Genomic DNA, 17,962 nt, shown 5'->3' on the forward strand with positions numbered 1-17,962 from the left:
GTTTAGAACTTAGGGTTGGTCTCAACTCGACCTAACTCGGCCTGACTTACAGCCCTAATTTGATGTTTGGGTTTCGGGTTTCACCGAACCACTTAGGTTCAAACTGGTTAGATCAACTTGAACTATCTAATTAGATTGTCTGCGAACTAATTACATCAAGAGTGGTTGAATTGTTTAGATTCGGATCAATCCAGTCAGATCAAACTAGACCAGTTCAGTCAATAACAGATTGACTTGGACTAGCCCATATCAGGTTTGAGCACAAGTTTGGGACTGAACCAACTAGCTCGAAACAAGTCAAGGGATGTAAATCAGACCTGTCCGAATTCGGGTCAGGTTGGGCCCAACCCAAAGTTGTGTTAGGGTTGAAGGAATTTAGTTAGGGTTAGGGTTGGGGGTTTAGAACTTAGGGTTGATCTCAACCCAACCTAACCTGGTTCGACTTGCAGCCCTAATTTGATGTTTGGGTTTCAGGTTTAATCGAACCACTTAGGTTCAAACCAGTTAGACCAAGTTGAACTCTCTAATTGGATTGCCTTCGAACTAATCACATCAAGAGTGGTTGAACCATTTGGATTCGAATTAGTCCAATCGAACTAAATTGGACCAGTTCAATCAATGATGGATTGACTTGGACTAGCCCATATCAAGTTTGTGCACAAGTTTGGGACCAAACCGACTAGCCCAAAGCAGGTCAAGGGATGTAAATTAGACCTGTCCGGTTTTGGGTCAATTGTACAAATACAAGCCAACGAGATGATCCAAAACGGGTCAAAGCAAGTGGGGCAGATTTTGGGCCAGACTGGATATTCAAAACCATCCCATACAGTCCTGTTTCCAGATTCGGGTCAACCCAGAACAGCTTGTCTTAGGTCAGGTTCGGTTAGAACTGGGCTAACCGACCTAAATGAACTGAACCGAAATATATTGATTTGAGACAAAACTAATTTTAGTCAATAATTAAATAAAAAATTAATATATTAATTATAAATTATTTTATTCAAATGAAAAAATTAAAAAAAAAAATAGCATTAATACTTATATCTTTAGTGATTAACCCAATGATTATCCACAACTCAATCCAATCCATTTAAATTGAGCCGATGGATGATCAACCTGCCAAATAAATGGACGAATTGGGTGGGTTCAGTGGATTGGGTTGTGGGCGTCTTTGGTGCCTCCTGTTCTTTTCATGGTTATATTTATTTCTTTGGGTAACGCTTCTTTATGGGGTCAAAAAACGGTGGAATCATGACTATTCAACGTGGACAGCCATTTTTTCCCTAAAATAATGGGTTTTGGCAACTCTTGGATGATTCGCCCCACAGAGATGCCAGTAATCCAAGAGTAACAAAATTCCTCAAAAAATAGAGTATACAGTCCTCATGAAGTTTGCTGATGCATAGAGAATACAGTTCTCAAATTCAATAATCAAGATGATAAATCATAACAGAAAGTTCAATTTTTATTATTACAACTCTCAGGCTTTCTGAAACCCTCTCCATATTCAAAATAAAGTCTGAAATTTCGGATAAAGGCAAAACATCTCGTGATCTGCTCTAGAAAGCCAAACAAATAATACCACACAAATAAACACATTACAAACTTACAAACCAATCTCCATGCATGATTTTTGAGATGGTACTAATGTACATCATTTCCTTGCTCCTGTTCTCTCCCTCTCTCCCTACCCAGCCCAGACACCAAACAAAAAAAGATTAGCATGTAAACAGACTAAGCCCAACACCCTAGAATAGGTACCTGTTATTTACTTCAACATCAGTTGGAATCTAGAAGCTCGTGAGCACAGCTGATTAAATATCTCCATCACACTTTGAGCGGCCAGACTCTTAGAGATTTGTCATCATCTTTGCCATTTTCTCTCTGAAACAATTAGGATTTAATCTGTAAGAAATTGATATCAAGATGCCCCACCTTTCAGACTTTCAGCCACTGGTAATTGCTATCACGAGTTTAAATCAGCCCCCCACAACGTCCCACAGCATATCCCCGCCGTGTATTGGGAACATCTCCTGATGATGACACCATCATTTCTGGTAGTATCATCGGGAGATATTCCCAATACACAGCGGGGATCCACTGTGGGACATTGTGGGGGGCTGATTTGATCTCTGCTATCACAGTCTACTGGGAATCTAAAATTCCCTCAACAATCAAAACCTCATGGTTTCTGAATTACAAAGCAGATCCTTGACTGAAAAGAAAGATAAATGATAAATACCCTAGTGCAAAAGAATTCGGTCATGCTGCTTCTGGCAAACAACAGGCAATCTAATAGTTCAGTAGTTTTATCTTAGTTAAGTACCCACTTATAACCCAAAAGTCTAGTGTTAAAGGAAAAGCAGGCTATCCAAGTTAGATTTCTATTATCCTTAGTAAATGTGATCTATGGCCACTGAAGGATCTTATAGGTACATGTTGAGATGCATTTTTCACAACTAAATGGAAGTCCCCATATTCAAAGAATTGCTAGGTCCTCAATATATCATACTGAAGGATTTTGTAAAGATTAGAGGCATGACTACCTGCAGAAACAGCATGTAGCCATGTACTAAACCTTGGCCTATAATCTGAAGTTACAGTGTCGCAATAGGAATAAGGCTAAAGCTTTATACCATAATTTAAAAATAAGCCAACAAAAATTACATTGTGATAAAAGGAATATCTAGAAGTTACCATGAAGACTATGTGCACCATTTCCCTTGACACCCTTTTGTGCTTGGGACATGGACCGCTGCATGCGAGGGGAGCCCTCCTTTCCATTTGCACCAGGGAGGGAATGTCGCTTCTTCATGTAAATATCTTTGTCTTGCACATCCGGACTTGACCTTGGAGAATTGTGGGCATGAGCCTTGGCCCTAGCAGATTCTGTCGCTTGCATATAACCAGGGAGGGAATTACTGCTACCACTATCCCTTCTCTCTTGGTCAATATGATCAGGTCTGGTTGAACCAAATGAGTTGCGCCTCTTTCCATTTTTCAGGTCCTTGGGCAATTGTTCTGTGCTACTTCTGACACTTGAATCAGGGCTGTGATTTGCTGGGGATCTTTTACCGGCTGATTCGGAGGTTCGAGTTTGAGTTGCCCTGCTTTTATCAGATTGATTCCTTTTAGCTTTCACTGATACCTGACTTGAAGGTGTTCCATGTGATTCAGTTACAGTCACATGACTTCTAGGAGATCCTTCTGGTGAAGATCTGTAAGCTCGTTGATTATTGACCTGGTCCAGTTGGATCTGGACATCTGATGCACTTCTCTCTGTCTGCTTCTCTACCACCAAGGAACCAACTGCTACAATTGAATCAACTGATTCTCCATTAACATCTTCATTCTTTTCTAGTTGATTGGATACAAAATGGGATGGAATGGACAGGGACGTGGAGGGAAGAGTATTGTCTTCTACAGCTGGATCTCCAATAGTAGATGAATGATCAGTAAAATCACTTGGATCAGTGGTCCCTCTTTCTGCAACTTTGGCTTCAGAATCAAATTCTCCTCCAACCTCAGATCTATCAGGTGAATCAAGAGTGGAAGAAACAGAAAGTTCAATCCCACAATCAGAGCCACCAATTTGAAACCTTGAATCATGAGATGTGGAATTCTCTGTTGGACTGGTATCCTTTGCCCTTATAGAATTGGCAGGAGATGAGATGGTTTGCCGTTTGGATTCTACTCCAACATTTGGACAGGTAGAAGCAATCAACCTGCCTGAGGTAGCCGTTGAACTCAGCTCTTCAAATTTAGACTGGGCAGCAATAAATGCAGGATTACATGCCTTTCTTGACCCAAGTCCAAATTTCTTTCCTTCAGTCTCTAATTGTTCAGAGGCTGCCCATTTTACAGTAAGTTTTGGTTGTTCACTGTCCATCTCAGGCTTCTCAGAAACAGAACTAGCCAACATAGAAGAACTTGCACCTGGTTGCGATTCTGTTTGATTGGGAGGCAAATCTATCTTTGACAAGGTCTCTTGTGCTTTGTCAAAACCCACATCTTTCAGCTGAGCCTCTTCATGGTCATCTCTTGCTGAAGAGGAGGTTGGGCAACAAGCCTGGAAATCATAGTTATTTGCATCATAAGTAATCAAATTCTCTTCACTCTCAAGTGAGGTTTCTGTTTCCCTAATGATGGACTTCAAATCTGCTGTCTCAGAAACAACTTCAGCTGTAATTTCAGTTCCCACTTCAGAAAAAATTGTTCCAGTATTCTCTCCTTGTTCTTGATTCTCCAGACGGTCCAGCCTCTGCGACTGTGCAAACTCTGATGATGATGACACAGCCATCCACCTCTCCAACCATTTCCATGCAGAATCATGTCTCAAAGGATCACATTTTATTTGAATTGGTTTTGTCTTTGGTGTTGATTGTAAAAGCTTATGGTGCCAAAAACTATCAGTGTCAGTAGAAGGATTAACCATTGCCAACAACGATGCAGGCAAAAAGGAAAGAAATAATTTATCATACCTGACGAGCAAATCCATTGCTGAGCAGCTTCTCAGTAGAAGAGCTTATTTGATTTGCTTTGGTTCCAAAGCCATCATTTCCCTGAAACAAAAATATGGATCAGACAGTTACATATTGCAGAAACAATCCTATTGTGAAGGAAGCATAGGGAGAGAGAGTCTAAATCCACAACTATTAGACAATAAAATGTAATCTTTCTCATGAAAAGAAACTATAGAGTTTTCAATAAATGTCAATCCTTGATAATAACAGGAGCTCATTACAATGCAGATCAATCAAGAAAGCAATAATGATGAACCACAGTAAGAGTTGGTAACCAAAAAGGAAGTCTAAGCGAGTCTGGACCACAGTAAAAGTAGGTCAAAGGATTGCACCAGGTTGAACATGCTCACATCTAGCCCATGGTTGGTAACCGAAAAGGAAAGAAAAAAAATCACTGTGCAGAAGGTTATTAGTATTACTAGCCAATACTATATCATTAATTTTCATCCCTTATTAACAAGATAAGGAATTTATGAGTCCTTTGTATTTGCAATAAATTTGGGAATGGCAGAAAACATCTGACGATATAAACATTACCATGGTTTGATTATTCTTCTCATGTTTCCCATTGAGCTTCTCCTCAGAGACCAACCCTTCTGCTAATGTACGTGCACGGCGAGCACGCACCAAAGCTTGCATTTTGGCAATGGCCTGAACACAACGCAAAGACCCCACTGCCTGCCTCCGGACCAAATGCCCGCGCATAGCTGCTTGCAACTTAATGACATTCTTGAGTTTCAATAGTGTAATTCGTGCCTGAAAAGGTGATCAAGGAACCACATTAACAAGGAAACACGTGTCACACACCAGAAATATGTTTCACAACAATGGGAATAAAAAGTACCAAAAATCCTCTGATAGCAGCCTGGATGACAATGGCATCAGATTCCTCCAGGTTATAATCAGCTTTGCTTACATCATCTGCGGCAACTAAGGGATCAAGTATTTTTGGGTTCTCAGTGGTCAACAACTGTGTTGTCTCATCTGCCCCTTGTGATGCAGAGATCTTCTCAGGAACCATAGGGTTAGTTGATGGATGAAAGTCGACAGCAGTGGTTTCTGGGCTCTCTTTATTCCCAGTATATGGGGTTTCTGAGATCACAGTATTGATTAGCACCCGATGCCTGGCAGATCTTTTCCTGAAACTCCATCCACGCTTGTCCGTTGACCCTTTGCTCTGGATGACATCCAATCAAAAGAGACTCCCTTTTAGCATATTTCTTGAGTGTGATAATATTAAATTCTTGCTGATTGAAAAAAAGTTAATATATTACCCAGCCTTGATCACAACTCTATTCTATTATTTCTGATAGGAGTAACATTGGATTGCATACAAAGACCAGCACCAAAATTCTTATAAATTAGATCCCAGCTTCCTTTTAATTAACCATTAATGCTTAGCTTAATAGCTTTTGGACATGATCTTGTTAATTTTTCGTCATTCCAAGTTTTAATTAGATGTCCCTCTGAACCGTACATTCTACCAACATAATGGCCCAGGTTATTAATCCTTGTCACTAGAGGCAGATGGCATAAACTTTTGCATAAAATCTGTAAACCATCGGCTAAATAGGAGCCAAGCAGTGATTAAAAATGCATAGAAGTAATGAGCTAGTTTGTTCTGGCTCCATGCCCTAACTGGTGACACCCATGAAGGGTTTCATACACAAACCTGTTGCCTCAAAGGCCCATGTCTTTTATATTTGTCTCTGGGTAATGGAAAAAGCACACCAAAAGATTCCCAAACATTTAATAAGGTAACTATTACCATATTGACTAAGTCGTTACATGCTCTCTTCATTTAGAGATGATTGATGATAAGAACTACACCACCTCATTTAAGTTCTTCAGAAGGCAAGATATAGTGTACTGACAATACCACCTTACCCAAAATCCAATCAGAAAAAAAAAAAAAGATAAGAGGAAACAACAGACCATCATGGTTATCCCACTAGTTGCAAACATAAAATACCATAAGTATGGATAAAATCTTAATAGGCATCTCATAAGGAAACACAAGGATGAATATGTCAACTTGCACTTTCCTAGTCTAGCATCTGTGACCTTTGATGCTTTATCTTTTCTATTTCAAAAAATACCAAGCTTTGAATGACCCTATAAAGGGGGTTTCCATAACCCAGAATGTGATAAAGGTTAGAATCAACAATGTGACAACTTCTCATCCGCACTTGTGGATAAATAAATTTTGTCACCAGCAAATCCTTTTCCAATTATCAATTAAAACAAGACATAGCCCATAGCAAGAGAAGCAGTCTGAACTGACTAAATCATCTGTGCTCAGTGCTATTCGGGATTTTTAAGCTGGAGGTACTCAGAATGGATCAGTTTCAAAGCAAAAGACTGAAATTGATTATTATGCTTAAACCATATGGATACCATATCTGCCCATTTTTGAGATTTCTATTTAAACAGCATGCACTTTCACTTAAGAACATCCACAGAGTTGTGATGCTTTGGCATTCATCTATGTGCTTGCAACTCTGTCCAACCAATATGCCTTTGAGAAAAACATACAAATTGATGCTAGTCTTGCTAGATATAGAAGGTATTTGCCACAGTTAAATAAATAGATAAAATAATGGACACTATAATGGAAATGGCTTGATGAGAATAGACATTATGGTCCTACAACATCATAAATCTGTAACTAGATACAATCCCCTTGAACTTCATTATGCGTACAGGCGAATTATAAGAAAGACAACTTAAATTGCTTAAATGAAAAAAAAAAAATCAATAATAGAAAAAAGAAAAATATCTCACGTTTCATCTGACGATCGAGTAAAGGAGTTGTGAGAATAGTTTTCATTTATTCAGTGATTCCATACAAGGTCCTCAATGAATTAACAAAGTGATCTAGAGCATGTACTGTAAATTTTAAGGGGGATGAGTTTAAAGGGCAATAGAGATCCAGTATGAATGTGCACTCAAAAACCAGACTTACGGTATAGATCTGCTGTGATTTACAGATCACAATTACGAAAGGTATAGATATACGCATACGGATCATATATTCAACAATATCGATCTCCAAATACCGAATTCAAAAGCGAGTAAGATTGACCATACCGGACGAAAAGCCCAGGCGAAATTAAAATCCATGAGGTTAAGCTGAACTCGAAAAGCGATGGTCTCAATCTAGTGGCCTACATTTTCCATTTCTGAAAGCCACTGAAGTTTGATGTCATACAACTACAAGGAAGCCTCACTCGGCAAAAGAACAACCGAAAGAAACAAATCAAATTAAGACGGCATCCAACAATCACTACTCATAATTCTAAACCACTCCGCATTGACTGAATCAAACATAGAAGAAAAAGAAGTGCAAACGAAACAAACGGGTCCAAACCCTAATGCTCTGCTTCCATGAACATTAAACCGAAGAAAGAGAAAAATTAAAAGCACTAGAATCCGGAACAGACCGAGAATCACTTGAAGAGAAAAATAAAAGAGATACCTCAGTCCGTTGAAGATCATCCTTATCAACAGAGTCGCTGCCACATGTAATGATCTTGAAACAGGAAGTGGAGGATCTCACCATGTTTCCTTCTACCCGTCTCTGTTCCCCTCTCGTTTGTCGTCTCTGAGACCTCACTCAGAGAAGAAGCTCGTTGTCAGCTTATTTTTTGCCTTATAAGTTGGAAAATCCGGAAGCAAGGAGCTTGAGCTTGACAAGTCGGACCTTACCGCTATTCTAAACTCTAGCTGAATCATACATTGGAGTCCGGCATTTATCGGATCCGTTTCCTCCTCCAGTCCAGCTCCAGCTCCTACCCTGCCCGTTGGTTTTAGAGAAAGAGAAGATGTAGAGACTAGAGAGAAAAGGAAAAGAAAAGAAAAGAAAAAAAAAAGAGAGAGAGAAAGAAAAGTTGTCAGGTCATCTACCCCGGTTTCCTTTCCGAAAAAATACCAGGATAACGAGAGATAATCTGCAGCGTTTATTTCAAATTTTATTTTTAAAAAATGAAAAAAAAAAAGAAATTCTAAATATCTTACTTATCTGGATCGTTCACGAGACTCGCGATAAATTGCGGTTGTCTGATTGTCTCTCATCGGATCGGAACGTCTCGTTCTTTACTTTTGTTGGGTGCCGTTTGGTAATTCGGATTTTTGTGTAACCCTTCACTCTTTGCAATTTCACGCGTGGCAGAGAGTCAGAGACCAGAGTCCGGGAAGCGGTGAGCCACTCGTAAGCTCACACACACACCAGCGACAGCGAGCTGGGACATCGGCCAAGGGCCAACGTCAAAGCGCGCGATTGAATGGGGGAAAAGAGGATAAATAGAGTGGATGTTTCGGACCGTAAAGCGTTAACAAAGATGTTTGATTTGTATGATGTGACGATTTAGAAGCTAAAGCTTTTTATTATAAAACACACAATTTAATATTTGTTATGTCGTTGAGAGATGGTTCGGGTTGATGGACGTGTCTTTTTTGTAGGAGATAGCTTGCAAATCAAATAAAACCATAAAAGGGAAAACGCCATTTAATTTTGACATCCTTTCTTGTTATGTATATTTGGGTTTTGGGGTATATTAACGCCAACGTAAAAGAAAAAGTTGCATTGCGGGCCTTGCGGCCTTGCGGATGCGGGCCCTAGTAATGTACGGTACCTCTTTCCAGTTTTCGCCATATTAATTGGGATCTGCTACTCACAAGGCGCGCCTCACGCCGATTTCACATTTACAATTAATTCGAATTTTTGAGGATACTGTGAGGTTGGCGTGAGATACGTTCTCACAGAGGGACGCCTCACATGCACATCCACCGTGCATTGGAAATGTCCGTGAATAATTAACTTATAAATACGGAAAATGTTCCCAATGCACGGTAGGATATGCATGCGAGGAGTCTTGCGTGAGGAGCAGATCTAGTCTCCGTTCTCTAAATATCAGATCCGGACTCATTTACAACAAATCTTGTACTATTTATCACCACTAGTATTTGTTAGGAAAAATTCTTGATCAATATCCTGTACTTTGGTTTGAGTGACAATTTGGTCCCCGAACTTTAAAATGCGATAATCCAGCACCCGAATTTTCAAAATGTGACAATTTTGTACATACCGTTAACTAGTCTATTAATCAGTCATTAAGTGGCATTTGAAAAGTCAAAAATGCTCTTTGAAGGCCATCTAATTCTCTCTATCAACCATCCAAATGTTGACAAAAAAGTTGAACAGTCTCAAATCCTAACCTCTTCTATTCAAAAAAGTTGGTGACTGTTTAGAAGAATCTAGAATTTGGGATTGTTCATTTTATTGTCAATGTTTGGATGGTTGATTAAGGGAATTAGATGGCATTCTTAGGGTATTTTTTATTTTTCAAATGTCACTTAATGGCTGATTAACGGATTGGTTAATGGTAGGTACTGGATTGTCACATTTTGAAAATTTGGGTATTGGATTGTCATATTTTGAAAGTTTGGGTGCTGAATTGTCACACTTTAAAGTTCGGGGACCAAATTGTCACTCAAACCAAAATATCGAGTACTGATAAGGAATTTTCCCTATATTGTTACTTGTTGGCTTCTTAACATATCTACTAATGGTGGGGGCCCTACGTTGTAGGGGCTCACTCATAAACTATTAGGCTCAAGCTCGATTCGAATTAGAGACTTGAGCTCGAGCTCGAGCTTGGCTCGAGTCAAAAGCTCGGCTACCTTTGATTGCATGTCTCTCAAGCAACCAAGGTGTCGAGTCGAGGTCTTCCTCAATTTCTGAGGTGCCAAATTGAGGTCTCCCTCAGTTGTTGATGTGTCGAGTTAAGGTTTCCCTAGCAGGTGAGGTGTCAAGCTAAGGTCTCCCTTAGTTGACAAGGTGCCGAGCTGAGGTCTCCCTCAGTTGTCGAGGTGCTGAGCCGAGATCTCCCTCAATGACTGAGGTGCCGAGCCGAGGTCTCCCTCAGTGGTCGAGGTGTCGTCTAGCTCGAGGTTGATTCAAATTAGAGACTTGAGCTTGAGCTCAGAAGTTCAAGCTCGGCTCGGCTCGACTCGAACTCGACTACCTTTGATTGTAAGTCCCCTAGTAGTTGAGGTGTCGAGCTGAGGTCTTCCTTAGTTGGAGAGAGAGTGGCGTTCTTGTAATTTATAAGGAGAGAGAGATGGCATTCTTGTAATTTGTAAGAAAGAGAGAGAGAGAGTTGGTAGGAGAGAGAGTGGCATTATTGTAATTTGAAAGAAAAAAAATAAAAAGAGATAGTTGGTAGAGAGTGATATTCTTGTAATTTCTATGAAAAAAATGCAAAAAATACCATTAGATTCCATTTGCTACATTACCAAGCCTTCGGTCGTACACATTTCGGCTTAATAGATTTACTAGTAGAGGGGGCCCTGTGTTGCAGGGGCTCGCTCATAAACTATTAGGCTCAATTTCAATTCGAATTAGAGACTTGAGCTCAAGCTTGAGCTTGGCTCGAGTTAAAAGCTCAGAAGTTCAAGCTCAACTACCTTTGATTGTAGGTCTCTCAGGCAGTTGAGGTGCCGAGCCGAGGTCCCCCTCAATTGTTGAGGTGCCAAACCGAGGTCTCCCTCAGCTGCTAAAGTGTCGAGCTGAGGTTTCCCTAGCAGGTGAGGTGTCGAGCAAAGGTCTCCCTTAGTTGACAAGGTGCCAAGTTGATTGAGGTCTCCCTCAATTGTCGAGGTGCTGAGCTGAGATCTCCCTCAGTGACCGAGTTGCCGAGTCGAGGTCTCCCTTAGTGGTCGAGGTGTCGTCTAGCTTGAGCTTGATTCAAATTAGAGAATCTCAATGAATTATTCAGACTTAATCTTAGTGAATTTGCATCAGCTCCCCACAGTACATCCTAACTGTGTATTGTGAAATGTGTATGTGGAGCATGTATGGGATGTCAATCTGAACTCGATCTCAATGCCTCTATTATTGGAAGGATGCAAGAGACTATCTTAGAGCTTGAATCTCCCAACAGCAAAAACTTTGTGCATATGACATTCAGCCAAACATCAGGAATATCTCTTATTAAATGAGGTTTAAATTTATTGGAAGATGCTCCGGATATGCAGTTAGATGCCCATGCTTTAAAAATGTGTACATAGTTTTTGTTTTCAAATTAAAAGACCCCATCTTACTATCTCAACTACTAGATATGAGCATGATCAAGTTAAGTTGGGGATTTCCCATTTTTCCCTAGGGGTGTCCATGGTTCAGTTAACCGAATCATAGGCATATTTTGCAAACTGAATTGGTGGTATCGGTTTTTCTATTTTTCTAAACTGAAACTAAGCCAATACCATCAATTAATCAATTTGCCAGTTTCAGTTTTTGATTGGTTTAGTTTTTCAGCTTTTTGGTTTTTTATATTTATAAAATATATTATATAAATATATGTATGATATTATATTATAAATAATAAATGATACATAATAAATTATAAATATTTTAAAAATATATAATATATATAATATTTATAAATAGATTATTATAAATATAATATAAGTATATATTTATATATATAATGAATATATATTTATATATAATATATAGAAAATATGTGACATATATTAAAAATATATAACATATATATATATATATTGATCGGTTCGATTAATCACCGATTTTTTTTATAGGTTAATCGAAAATCGAACAAGTTCTTCGGTTTTTCAAAAATTCCAAACCGATCGATTCGATTAACCGCATTTTACGATTCAAATTTCTCGATTCGATTCGGTTTTTTAGTTTTTCATGGACACCACTAATTTTCCCTACAGGGATGCATATCCCTATTCCCCTCTAAATTTTTGAAAATTTAATATAAGAACTACCATAAAGAGGGGGTTAATAAAACATACATGGAGTATTATTTTGCCTATTGCTAGGTAGATTGATTTAAAATTAAAAAAAAAAAGTTTCTAAATTCTAAAATAACAGGCCATCTTAGTGGGACCTACTTTTTTATCTATCTTAAGTAGTGTTTATAAGGCATGTAGTGCACACTTTTATAAATGAAGATAAACAAGAAATAACATTTTTCCGCAGCTTTTTTAGGTCTTGAAAATAGTGAAAACACATAATAATTAATTATGTAAGACCATCTCTTGAGAAAACTAGTCCAAGAAAACGATCACAGTGGCAAACAATCACCTAAATTGACATGTGATACTGCTTAAGGGGGGTCTTCATGATATTGTTTTCAAAAAATAAAATAATACTATGACTTCATGATTAGAAAAAAAGTGTAATATACACATTAAGTAATAATATATTGTGAGGGTCTGTTCACGAACATGTGTGATATTGTCTTCCTTCAGACACAGAAACAATTGCTACATCAGAAAAAAACGATTTTATTGATATGATAATTGAATTTGTTTTGAAAAACTAAATACATATTGGTGAACATCCTCTTAATCCTTTCTACACAACTACATTATTGGGTGTTTTATATGTATAAATTCTCTTATAGCATGGAATTTGGCTTAGGGACTACTTGATAACCAACTGAAGTGGCTAAACTGATTTGAAACGTTACCAAAAGAAGTAGCTAGCTTAGCTGAATGCCTTATTACTTTGTCTCTAACTGATCAACGTGGTGTTTTGGATAAACTTCATGATTTGTGTTTTTGAAGCCCCAAAACAGAAAATCCTAGTTTTATTAGGCTTTATGCTTTGGGAATTAAAAGTATTGCTGTTTTTAAAAGTACTTTTTATCAAATGCTCAGAAAACTCTTTTTTTGTTCAATTTTATTTTTAACAGCCCAAAATTCAAAAGCAAAAAATTTATCCAAACAGAATTTACATTTTTTTTATATAATATAGGAGCGAAGTTATGAAATTTTAAACGGCTGAAATTGAAATTGGGTAAATAACCACATCTTCCAATATTTTGTTATCAATTTGTTTGTAGTGCAAATATGAATGAGATGATTATGTTTTTGCATCCATTTGTTGAAATCATGATTTGCACTCCTATGTGATACAATATTTTTACTTTTTGTCTCATTTGCACCCATTATATAGCAGTATAAATTTTACATCCCAAAAAACTAAAGTAAAATTTACATTCCTCTTCTCCTATATTATCCCTCATTTAAACCTCATTTAAAGTGGTGACTCCATTATCTTGACTCTTACCTCACTTCCAAATAAATAATTAATCCTCCTATCTCTATGTCAAATGAGATGGGGATGGCACAATTTAACTTTAGGCGCAGTTTAGAAAGAGTATAAATATAAATATGTACGGTAAAATACATTAAAATGCAAGGTTTTACACTCTACATATTTGTATTTGTACTCCTTCCAAACCGAACTTTAAGAGTATAACTACGAATATATATAATACAAATAAATATAAAATATAAAGTTTACATTCTACATATTTGCATTTGTACTCCTTCTTAAACATTATATTTTAATCCTTTCAAATAAATAAAACAAAAGTCAAATTTAAAGCAAAAGTAAATCAAAATTTACACTCAGCAAATTTGTCATTCCATGCATTTATACCAATGCAAATGATGAAATCCACAGCGCTTTATCCCCTGAAATGCAAAGCAGTCATTCCACCCTTGTCATGATTGGGGTAGCATGCAGTGTCTACAGCCAAATCAGTACTTGTCTACGGTTGGATTGTACAAGAATAAGAGTGTAAGTTAGGTACATGATCTAAATAATTGACGCTGCAAAGTGCCACTCAGCTGTTGGTAATATCTCCTATTAATTGTAACGAAGACTTGAATCAAATTCGGCCTGTACCTGAATTGGGAGAACATGAGTTTGGGGATGGGCTACCCCGTTGTGTAACCCTTCAAATGAAATAAAAAAATAATAATTAACACTATGTTAAGCCGGTTATGGGACTGGTCCCCTTCAATTTTAGCAGATGCTCACATTGAACCGCCTAAGTTGCAACCCTTTATTGGAATGAACACATCATGCGCGCATGAGCACGTCGAGCCTGTTTATGTGTCAAGGGCATATATAAGACTAAGATTATGAGTTAGGTTTGAGGCCTTTGGGCGGGTCAGTGTAGACCCATTTCTGAACCGATAAGAACATACTAAACCTTGTTACTAGTGAGGCTTATCAGGTCTAAGTTGATAAGACTTTGATAGATGGGCCATTTGTTTGGTAATTTGACAATAGACCTGCTAATTCTGTCGTTCTTTCCTTATATATATATATATATATATATATATATATATATATATATATATTATACATGACTTATAATATAACAAATTTAGCCATCTTAACATAATCACTATGAGTGGACCCTAATTCGGGATGTCAGTGGGCCGAGTTAGGTGATAAACCCGGGGTGGGTTTGATACTTCTCTTCATTTAGTCGAATTGGGTCAGGTTCAGGTTGATAATACTCTAGATCAAGTTTGGATTTATACAAACCCGTATCAAACCCAACACGTTGGCATCTCTAACCGTAATTGTGTCATGTATCAAAATGCAAATACATAGAAGTGTGTCAATGGACCGGTTTTGGATTGGACTCCGTTCAGTTGAAAATGAATTTGGATGATTAAATTGGACCAATAAGACACGTTGGATTGGACTAATTCGGTCTAAAATATTTATTAGATAGGATTGGACCTGGTCCGTTCATAACAAATTTATATTGGATTGGGTCGGATTAAGCCAATATCTAATCTATTGATATAGGATAAGAATATACGTGTCAATGGGCTGGGTTTAAGTTGAAACCAATGTAAAACAAAGTGAATTTGAACAGATTAGATGGTCCAAGCATTGAATTGGATCGGTCCAAATTGGTCCAAAACATTCATTGGATTGGATTGGACCTGGTCCATTTATAATGAACTCACATTGGACTGGATTGGATTGGACCAAATCCAGTCCAATTGACACCCCTAAACACACATGCGCAAATCATTAATAAATTAATAGAGTTCACATCAGCACCCGATAGAGAGTACCCCACAACGCCTCACAGTATATCCAACTATGTATTAGAAACATTTTTCACAAGTATGAGAGATATTCTCAATACACATTAAGATGTGCATATTGTCACGGTCTGACACAGGCTTAGTCAGTTAATCTTAGTTACGTTTGGTGGGCTTATGTTAAGTGGCATTATCGTAAATATTGCCATTATGATTTTTATGAGAAGTAATGTTTTATATTGGCGGACCTCCAAAATCTTAATGTACTCTTTGAGGAGAGGTGGTCGACCTTTTTGGGTACTTAATCTTGGCATTCCTAAATCAACATCATTTGTGGGGTGGCTCTGGTTAATGGCTAGCATACTATCAGGGTTCCTCATGGGTAGATACACGCTCATGAGGATAGCGCATGGACCGACACAATGCCATGCACATTAAAGGGAGGCTTGACACGTGGGTCTGACCCAAGCATGACCCTTCACTATGTTAACCTCGTGTCTAAACTAATTGAGCTACCTCATTGCCCACAACGCATGGGTGTGTTTGGGCCCAATGGTTGCATTACATCAGGGAGATTATGTCTTTTGTACTCTTATGCCACGTCAGGGAGATTATGCTCGTACACATATAAGACTTGTCCTGACCACACATACCCAAACACCATATGAGTTCCTTCCGCTGAAGATCTTCCTCGTGACAAAATGGAGCGCTGATATGAATATATGATATCTAATAAATAATAATAATGGAGGTTCTATTTTCAAAACCATATAACTTTATTGGTGTTTTACTCATGTAAGATTCCAGCATTGTAACCGGCGGACAAAGCGTATGGCACATGCCATTGCAAATGCTGTGAGGACTTCGGGAAGTAGTGGCATAGAGTCGTTATTTTTCTCCGTTGGTTTGGACCATTTTGGTCGATCTATTATGAAGACATGCATCCTCTAATTGTTTTTTAATGAAAATCTGCTTATCTCTTATTTACCAAATAAAAATTTTTCAAAACCAGACCCTATCTATTATGGTCATGGACCCCATCACAATTCACAAGCACTATTCCTATCTATAACTCCGGTTACTATTAACGATCTACGAACGTTACGTATGTGGGTGAAACGAATCACGACTGTTTGTCGTAAAGGAGAAGCTCCTGAAAAGCTAGCTAGACAAGAATTTTTCGGAGGAGAGTGAAATTGAAAGAGTAGGAAGAGACAGTACAAGGGGCCCTCTCATGTGATCCAGCCCGAGTGGTAGCGACGGTTTGAAGAAAAATAAGATTATAACAACGGTGGCGCTGCGGAGGCAACGGGATTTGTCTCCTGATGTTGAATATATGGAACCAGCATTGACATGTCTTTTGTACTCTTATGCCACGTCAGGGAGATTATCACGTGTCTCCACATGACCATGAGGCTCACTCCTCTTTGCCGGATATATAATAAAAACATCGGTAATACCGGCAATCTCACGCATTATGCCATCTAGCATAATTAAAGTGGAAGTAGAATCCCACCAGAGACGGAATTGATACCTGAACCGAGCTCCTGATCAGGCTTGAGAGAGAGAGAGAGAGAGAGAGAGAGCAAAAGACGTATCATCTGATCAAGACTTTGCAACCTTCAGATTTGCTTACATTCTAACCCATACAACGTGACAGTTGGGCCAGCGGTAGGTTTATTTGGTGGGACTTGGGAGTATTAAAGCATCAAGGACGTGTTCCCGCCGCAAATAATTGTAATTGACTTCATAAATAAAAACAAAAAACTTCAGTCTTCAGTTCTTCAATCTTCACCTTATCACCCATCTATTGTGAGATCGGGTCGGGTCAGACGTAGGTTAGGTAATAGGTATTGCACAAGATCCGCTTTGATACTGATGCTTCCAATCCGTTAATGCATGTGACGTGTATTTCAATCAATGAAAAGATCCGACAGTCAGGAATTATCTCAAACTAGGAGTCTCGTCCAATTATGCATTTCCTCCTGTATCTTTGTTGCTTACGTCGGTCAATGTTTATGGCAACGGGACAAGAAGGAACGGGCTACGGGATTTGAAATAATACACAACGACAACGTTGTGGTTGTGTCGAGTGCCGACGGTGGCAGGATTGTGCAATTTCAACGGTTAGTTCCTGCGCCTGTCCCAACTGGACACACTTTAGTTGTGTGGTCTTATTCTACCCATTTTCCTTCAATGAACATGACAGATGCCACCTACCTTTCTGCAGGGACTTATCTCTGGGCTCAACCATGCTTTACCTCTCTCTCTCTCTTTCTCTCATGATTCATGAGGAACGAGAGGTCGCCATCTCAAGCGCAGGAGAAAGGTGATGTATACTCCTCCACGGCTCCACCCAATAGTGGACCGCCCTAGAACCTAGTTTGGTCGAGCTAGTCGTGGCACATGGGTAAGGGGTAGATGGTTAGACATCCATGTTGATGTTCCCACTCAACAACTCTATAAAATAAATAAAGAAACGCCACAAGCTTTGATCTCATCAGCTTGCTTGCTTGACAACGTTGGTTCTCTACCACAATACC

General features: G+C 38.6%; 1 protein-coding gene across 4 annotated transcripts; it reads right to left on the reverse strand.

The window, feature by feature from the left end:
* Positions 1-1,399: 1,399 nt before the first annotated feature.
* Positions 1,400-8,798, reverse strand: LOC148851173 (protein IQ-DOMAIN 32-like). Of its 4 annotated transcripts, XM_088945573.1 has the most exons (8): positions 8,541-8,798; positions 8,232-8,356; positions 8,002-8,127; positions 5,368-5,700; positions 5,061-5,279; positions 4,482-4,562; positions 2,698-4,390; positions 1,400-1,884 (listed from the first exon to the last, which is right to left on the reverse strand). In XM_088945573.1, the coding sequence occupies exons 2-8, from the start codon at positions 8,256-8,258 to the stop codon at positions 1,865-1,867; spliced, it is 2,499 nt and encodes an 832-aa protein (XP_088801699.1). In that variant the 5' UTR covers positions 8,259-8,356; positions 8,541-8,798; the 3' UTR covers positions 1,400-1,864. The 4 variants fall into 4 exon arrangements, with proteins under 4 accessions (XP_088801699.1, XP_088801702.1, XP_088801700.1 ...); XM_088945576.1 differs by lacking the exon at positions 8,541-8,798 and having other exon boundaries at positions 8,232-8,423; XM_088945574.1 differs by lacking the exon at positions 8,541-8,798 and having other exon boundaries at positions 8,227-8,351.
* Between the last annotated feature and the right edge of the window lie 9,164 nt (positions 8,799-17,962).

Source organism: Nelumbo lutea, chromosome 5, assembly GCF_056320005.1.
Source record: "Nelumbo lutea isolate HS-2025 chromosome 5, American lotus-T2T, whole genome shotgun sequence".
NCBI lineage: Eukaryota > Viridiplantae > Streptophyta > Magnoliopsida > Proteales > Nelumbonaceae > Nelumbo > Nelumbo lutea.